The sequence below is a fragment of the Vanacampus margaritifer genome, chromosome 2 (assembly GCF_051991255.1).
Source record: "Vanacampus margaritifer isolate UIUO_Vmar chromosome 2, RoL_Vmar_1.0, whole genome shotgun sequence".
Lineage (NCBI taxonomy): Eukaryota > Metazoa > Chordata > Actinopteri > Syngnathiformes > Syngnathidae > Vanacampus > Vanacampus margaritifer.
The window spans coordinates 13949041-13957485 of NC_135433.1; the positions used below are offsets into that span (position 1 = coordinate 13949041).

Here is an 8445-nt window from a genome sequence, read left to right on the forward strand (position 1 = left end):
CTTTCTCAGCTCCAGTCTCGGCTACGGTGCTCGCTCAGCCAATAAATTAGGAACCACAAAGCAGCCGCTGGTGGACGCCATTGAGGAGAGAGTGAATAGAAATAAAGCAGCTTTTTGTCTCAGCAAAACAAGGAGCACTTTCATTGCAGGCTGGCAGTCACTTTGTAGAATGCACATTTACTGCTACCTACAGGTCTGGAGTGGGACAGCATCACCCTTCAGGATTTTTTTTTTTTATAGTCAAAACGGCAATGCTTTTCAATGAGCAAAGAGCTTCCTTTCACCGAATTGACCGCCATTTTGACTTGTGACGTTAGCTCGGAATTGTCAATAGTCTTCTGCGAATGCAACTTTTTTTCTTTTTTGGTCATAGGGTCTTGTGTCGGCTCAAGAAAATGTCCAAATACTGTACATCTGTTTTTAAGCCATTTTGCTAGCTTGTGGATTTAATATTAGCATTAGCGACTGAGATAAGTAGCATCTTGACATGAAAGAGTCCGTCATAGACGATTGAAACAGAGATATTATTTTCAAAATAAAATGTTTTTAGCCTCTGATAAACCAGAATTGTGCGGTCCAAAGTGGCCCGCGAGCCACTGTCCTAAAGTACATGTCATTCTAATTTAAGGCTTTTAGGAACTTTGCAAAGCATGTTAATTAAAGCAAAGACTTTTTAGATGGTTTTCAAGGCAACTTCAATCACACTTAATGCTTTTAGGACCTTTTCACACATCAGTTTGCTCAAATGTAAGACTTTTTTGGGCTTGAATTGAAGACATAAGGGCCTTTTAAAGCCGATCTCAAAAATGTTGTAAGGCTTTTCACTTAAGGTCAATTTATTTATGTAAATTTTTAAAAAGGCAACTTAAAAGCCACTTTCCTAAAACTTTTATGACCATTTTAAGGCCAATCTAAAAATGTAAGCCTTAAATATGCCCACATTACAAATAACCTGAAACTACACAAACAAGATACAGCAAAAGGATAAGACATCTCATTTAAGGCAGAATCTTTGCATTGGGTCGCATTCATGTCTGCAGGCATATTAGTGTCTTTTCTGCACGTACCAGTACAAACAATGCAAGAGCGACCGCCAGTATGTGTTGTGGCATGTAGCCCGTGTTTGACTGTAGCATTCCATTACAACCTCAACATATACAGGCCCACTCAGCTATGTGCATATGCACAGAAACAACAGCACCACTGAGTTACATGTCTAGTTGCTTTCTAATCGGAGGTTTCGCAGTCTTGCAGTGTAATCACATCTCTCCTTGTTCCTCTTTACTACTATACACCTCCTGTATGTCCCCAGAAGAGTGATGCAGCATTTTTGCAGAAGTGGCTTCCTGTCTGGGAAGCCTGACAAAGTTCAGATAGAACTTCAGCCAAGCGTGCAGCTCTGTTGACATTTGGATGCTATTTTTAAACGGAAGATAATAGCTATGCAAACCTACTTTACTCCTGATTAAAACATCGTAATGTCAATTGTGGATAGAATAGCGAAGTAGCTGTGTTGAAACCAACAACCTGCTTCTTAAAAGTGTCTCGTGTTTATCACGTGAAACAGGAATATTTCACAACTGAAACAGTAAGTCTCCCCCAGGTGTGGAATTCTTGAAGGCACATCCAGTAAAATGTCCAGCCCGTGAACATGCAAAAGTGGAACAACTTGCAAGGTCACAGAATTATGAATCACACCAAAATATTACTGAAAAATAGGCCTCCGTAGCCATGCGAAAGTTGAGCGAATGTCAACGAATGAACTGTTTGGCTTTCTTTATTTTGTGAGACACAAAAGTTTTCAATTTTAATTAGGCAGCCTTGGAAAAGTCTTAAAGAAACTTACATTTAACTTTCTTTAGCATGTGGTTACTGGGTACAAAGGGAAAATCTGAAAAAGACATTGAAGACATTTGATTGAAAAGATCTTATGTCTTAATTTTAAGTAAATGTAGTGAAAAACCTAAAAACCTCAAATTGAAGTCACATTTAATGTTTGAAAAAAAGAGTCTTACATTTGATCAAAGTGGCCTTAAAGGGGAAGCCAACCAAAAACGTTTTATTACAATATGTTGTATGTGCCCCCACTAGTCTAAATAGTACTGTGATTAGTATTAAATTTGTGGAACACGAGTCAACTGAGATGTCATTTTAAGTCAACAGCAAGTGGCAAAATGGCCGCCCCCTTAGATGAATAAAAATTGGGGGATTTTGCTGCTTAACTCATATCCCACAAATGTAATACAAATCAGAATACTGTATTTTAGGTGAGAGCATAGATCATATCATGTAAAGATTTTTTTTTCTTCAAGTTAAATTCCTTTAAAAATGCCCTAAAAAAAATCATAAATTTGATTAAAGTGACTTTAAAAGGTTCTAAAATGTCTTAAAACTTGATTGATGTGGTCTCTAATTGGTCCTAAAAGGTTTACATTTAACCAAAGTGGACAATAGATTATTTTTAAGACTGAAGGCTTTCAAAGCCCATGCAATGCAAAGCTTTTTAAAGGCTACTTTCTTAAAAATAAAAATAAATCAAGAATGCACTGAAAGTGACTAAAGGCTTTAATTTGAATAGATGAAGGCTTGCAACTTTCAGGTCGTGTTACTCAAAAATGTTCAAGAGCACTCCGATGAAAAACTTAAGAACCACTACTTACTAAGATCCTGCTATAGATGATTTCCTATATGTTTTAAACAAAATGGAGAATCTGGGAAAAAGAGATTTTGTTTTATCCAAGGCCATTATTAAAAGTAAATGATAAATAAAATCATGAGGAAAATAAATCTATTTGAGTCATTTCCAAAATTAAATAGTCACATTTAGAGTATAAGGAAGTAAAATGCTTGCAATTCTCTCACTCACAGGTGACAGCAGCTTCTGTATGTAGCTTTTTGTCATGTAACATCCTTCCCCTTGCTATGCAGTCGATCAAATAGCACTTTGGATGCGAAACAGCAACATATGGCACCCACAGCATGCTGGACAAATCTGTGTGTGTGTGCGTGAACTTGTACTTACTACATTGTGAGGACCAAAATATGTCTTTAACCAACAGATTGAGGACATTTTTGTGACGTGAGGACATTTTGGCCGGTCCTCACAACTCAAGACCTCTTTTTGAGGGTCAAGACTTGGTTTTAGAGTTTAGGTTTGAATTGGGTTATGGTTAAGGTAAGGAATAGAATAGGGGTAGGCAATCATTTTTGATGGTTTGATTAGATGAAGGGGCTAGGAAATGCATTATGTCTATGGATGTCCTCACAATTACATAAGTACAAGAGTGTGTGTGTGTCTTAGCTCCCAATTGTCTGTATAGAGTGACAAAACGTATGCCCTCGGCTCTCTAATCCTAGCAGGAAATGAAAAAACGACCATAGATAGAGTGACCGCCACGTGTGAGAGTATAGTGACAGATAGAATGCATTCTGAAAGTGTTCCCAGCGCTTCAATTTCTCCACTATTTGTTATGTTTCAGTCATATTCTAAAATGTAATTACTTCCCCTCAAAATTCTAAACACAACACCCCGCAATGCCTTTTGTTTTTGTTGTAAAACTGCAAATTTATTAAAAACAAAGCAAAAAAACATTTCATAGGGGTGTGCATCTCTAACCTTGCCAGCAAGCTGAATTCTCGCGGTATTTGTTCAAAAATTATACGATAATCCATCTCGTACTGCCCCCACTGATACGTTCGCAACTGACTATTTTTAGGTCGGGCCAATCAGGCGTTGTTTAGGGCGGGACATGCAGCTGTGATGAAAACAGGAAGGACCAACACCAGGGGAAACAAACAAACCTAACATAGACGAATAGACGCTGCAATTAATTCTGTTCTCGCAGAATTACTCACTGTTTCCTTGTTAAATGTTGAACAGTGTGAGGCGCGACGTGCATTTTTATCTGGTGAAGATGTTCGTGCTTTTTTCTCTCTCCTTAAGACGAGACCAAAGACGACATTTTCATCTGTTGCAGTGATTGGTCAAAACAAACGTGCACAAGATGCCGCATTGTCCAATCAGCTTGAAGTATTGTACAGCATCTCCCGCCTTTCCCGAGCAAATCACAGTGGAGCAGTTCCAGATTGATAATGTGAAGAACTCTCTTGAGTCAATCACAATTATCCATCTGGCTATTGCCAGGTTAGTGCATCGATTTGATACATGAGGTGCATTTTAAAGTGGAATGATTTAATTCAATTCAATTCAATTCTGTGGGATTACAATTCCATTCAACATGGCACAGCTCAGTTCGAGAGGGCATGATGCGATTATTTTGTTGTTGTCATTTTATATGCATTTGAATGAACTTGTCAGTACTGTAAATGTATTTGCCATTTTCCTCTAAGGTTTATCTCCCCAATAAAGTGGGATGATTCGGTTCGATTTGATGCACTAGCATCAAATCCAAAAACTTTTTTTTTCACCCCGAACATAAATTAAAGCACAGGTGTCAGAGTCTGGTCCTCGAGGGCCTGAGTCCGAATGAGTGATACTGATTTGAAACTGAAAAAGTAAGTTTTGAAACTGAAAACACTAAGTTTGCAAATGTAGTAAAAAAAAATGTTTTTTTAATTAAGATATGAATCTGAAAAGAAAAAACATGCAAGTAAAAAAAAAAGAGCTCAAATGTCAAAACACCGGTATACAGTATACGGAAGCAAAAAGTGAAAATAATTTATTCAAAAGAATGACCAAAGTGAATCAAATTTACTTTTGACCCGAATAAAGGCTTAACACACTTATTTTGAAGACATTTTTACATAATTCAAGATCAACACAAAAAAAATAATTTCAAGTTTTATTTTTTTCCAAGTATATAACTTTTGACCCTAATTTAACTCCATATAAAACGAGTCAAGTATCCTATCCTTTTAATAACCTATCAAATTTCTAAATAGTTAACATTTTACTGTCCTCTGATTGGTTGGTCAAAGCCAAGTTCATCTCGCAAAACATGTCTGTAGCATCTGCACATAATAATACATTTAATAATTAATATATATTTATTTTTTTGAATGCTTTCACCATTTTATTCAATAAATATGTGTGTTTTTGTATGGTATTGACCATTCCTATAATGTGATGTGATAGTGGTGGTTAGAGTCGGCAACTGTCACAACCATATTAATATTAGGTTGTGGTACATGTTTTCTAACACAAAGGAGGTTGGCAACTGCATTCATTTGCTGTTTGGAAACAAGTGTTCCAGTTGTACCACATGCACACACACAACCACAATAATAACCCCATAATTATATGACATACTGTCAATCAATTTTCAACACTTAGCTAGGCGCCTGTGCAATTGTACCTAGTGTTGCGGTATGCTGTCTAAGGCAGTAAACTGTTTTGTGTACGACGTTGTGCAATGTAAAGGCAAGCTAGTCAGTCTGTTACAACACATCTGCTTACATTGTGCGTGGAACTGGAATTACAACAAAACACTTGGTACATAGGAAAGACGACACAATACCATTTCCCAAACAGTGTCGATAGGAAGACGACTCGTCTTATTAATTCATATGGAACTCTGATAATTAAATGTACAATTTACTGTGGATTTAAAGCACCTTTTGTGGTAGGTTTTTAATTAGCCGGCGAACTAGCTAACTTCAAGCGGCTAGTGACGTGATTGGGTGTTTTTCCTTTTTCACGTTTTAACTGTGTTAGGAAAGAGAAATTATAATTTTGCAAAATAAACGGTTAGCATCGAGCATCTTCCCCCTCTTTCCGACCCGGACATCATCGCCTCACCTCGGTCGAACATAAAGGCAGCGTCGCGGGGAGGGAAGAGGGCGAAGGCGGGAGGATAATGGACGCAGTGTGCGGGCCGGGCCGAGCACTCACCATCTGGACGTCTTGCAGGGAGAAATTCTCGCCGGTAAACGTGGTCTCTCAAATCGGCGCACTCGGTGGCTTTTTGTTGAAGGCGATGCCGGCGAGCGTGTGTGTCAGTTGAGAACCTCTCTCGGCTTTCAACAACCAGCCTTTTTTTCTCCCCCGCCCCCACCAGTAGGACGTCGCACGCCATTGGCTGGATTTTCCTTGAGAGGCGTTGAGGGGAATCAGACAAATCAAATATCACGACTTTAATGACTTTAGAACTCAAAATGGTCATATTTCTACTAATTATCAGGCACGTGCAGAGGGGGGTGGGCTATGGGTGCCGGGGGGGGGGGGGGGGGGGGGGCACATGCCCTTTTGTCACTGACCCCAAAGTGCCCCTTTGTCTATTTATTGTATATATATATATATATATATATATTTTTTTTAATTTGTGAAAGTAGGTTTGTTGCCTTTCAAAACAAAAAATTAACAACATTATTTTCAAAAAACTAATTATTATTATTACGTTATCTTTGGATGACGTCATACTACGATAGGCGCCCCATTCAGCCAGGTCGCGCGCCACTATACCGGCGGTCGGTAAATTGGTGGCTCCGTTTGTATTTACGTAGTCTCACTCACAGTAAACAAAAGCCAAGGTCATAGAATTCACAAAACTCAAGTAAAACATCATCACAGAGCATGCTGCGTGCTAGCCTAGCTTCAATTGAAATGTATTGACACAAGTTGTAATCAGCCTCGCAACTACGATGAAGTCTGAAATTTGGGTGCAGTTGGCTCTGAGGATGCGGGTAAGATGAAGACCACGAGCCTTCCCATCCACTTTCACCGCGGCAAAAATCTCTGGTAAAGCTAATTAGCGTTTCTCTTCCATTGGGGCGGGCATGGAGCTTGTGTTATGTGTGCAGCTTCTGCTCCAACTACGGGTGTGTTTAAGGTACACAGAATATGTCGGAATTTGTAGCTCTCCCTCTGAATTTTAATAAACTTTTCCTGAAGACTCCAACTTATAGCATGTACTCAATGATAATTGAATTGTAAAATACTTCAAAATATATGTTAATATATTGTTTATATGTTACGTTTTTGTTGTTGGGTTTTTACATAATCATTTTTATTTATGTAATTTTTTTGTTCATAAATGATTCTTCATACACAAATGTCAAAACGTTTTTTAAGGTGATTGGCATTGGCATTGCAGACAAACAACAGTTTCATTATGTGTGATTTATTGTTTAGCCGTTATTTCAATTGAGAATTTTACAATGGATAACACACACACACACACTCGTACGCACGCGCCTATCTACATACAAACCCTCTAAAAATTTCCTGAGCTATTCATCTACTGTAAGCACCCCCCAACCCTCCACACATAGCGGATCGGTGGTGACATGGGTTCGAACCCCAAGTGGGTGTATACTGTAGTGCAGGCACGTTATCATGTGCCCCCTTTTTTGCTTTGAGCACCTGCTCACGTCCCTGCTAATCATATATGATGTCTTTTCATACAGCTTTATTGATACACTTTAATGTAAAGTGGTATTGTATTTTTATCGCGCTCATTTAGCGCTGCTGAAATGTATGATGTCCAACTTAACACGAGAACCTAAAGACCCCACTTTCCCCTCCTGGAAGTCGTCGGAACACGCAATACAGCGGTGCCTTGAGATACGAGTGACCCGAGATATGGACGATGTTTTTTTTCTGAGCGGGCGACTCTACAATAAAAATGTTCCCAATGAAAACATGAACTGCTAGTTCGAAAAGGAATAATAAGAAGTCTAACTTATTTAGATCCAATAGCTTCACATTACCAAACTGCAGAGAAGAATACACATGAAGTACACAATTTTACAAATACACACTGTCCCTCTGTTCTCCCTTCCCAACATACCCCATGGGCAACATATTTTTATACCTTCTTTTGAAATGATTTATGTTTGGAGATTGTTTCAATCCCGCACCCATTCCACAGTTTTACAACACACTTTGACTTTTCCTAGTTGTGCGTATGTCTAACACTTTGAAATTGTGTTGACCTCTTAAATCATAATTTCCATCCCTATTCTGAAAAAAAAAATATTTGAAATGTTTTCCAGTATTTCATTATGTTTGACCTTGTACATGAGTTGTGCTGTTTGAAATAATACAATATCTGTAAATTTTAATAGATTTGATTTAGCAAAAAACAAATTGGTGTGTTTCCTGTGGCCTACCTTATGAATGGTTCTTATGGCTCTTTTTTGTAGACGTGTCAAAGACAGAAATGAGTCCTTGTAGTTGTTTCCCCAGACCTCAACACATTGTAAATATGGCATAACTAAGGAAATGTATAGTGTGTGCAGTGATTTATAATCTAGCCTGTAATGGCATTATTAATGACGGCTACATTTATTGCTAGTTTAGATTTAACATGCCCATTATGGGACTTCCAGTTCATTTTCTCACCAATAATGACCACCAGTTCCTGCACCCTTCCAATTTCAACCCTGTTTATTTTTTATATGCAATTGAGTGTCTGTTTTGTGATTTTCAAGTAATATAAATGTTGTTTTGTCTACATTTAATGATATTTTTTTTTTTAATGAAAC

The 8445-nt window shown here is 38.1% G+C and overlaps 1 protein-coding gene across 1 annotated transcript in view; it reads right to left on the reverse strand.

Moving 5' to 3' along the window:
- The window catches only part of limd2 (LIM domain containing 2), a 15543-nt gene extending 9529 nt beyond the window's left edge, over positions 1 to 6014 (reverse strand). The window contains exon 1 of the mRNA XM_077558962.1: positions 5852 to 6014. Coding sequence (XP_077415088.1) covers positions 5852 to 5854 — 3 coding nt within the window. The 5' untranslated portion in view covers positions 5855 to 6014. The remainder of the gene's footprint in view (positions 1 to 5851) is intronic.
- Positions 6015 to 8445: the final 2431 nt, after the last annotated feature.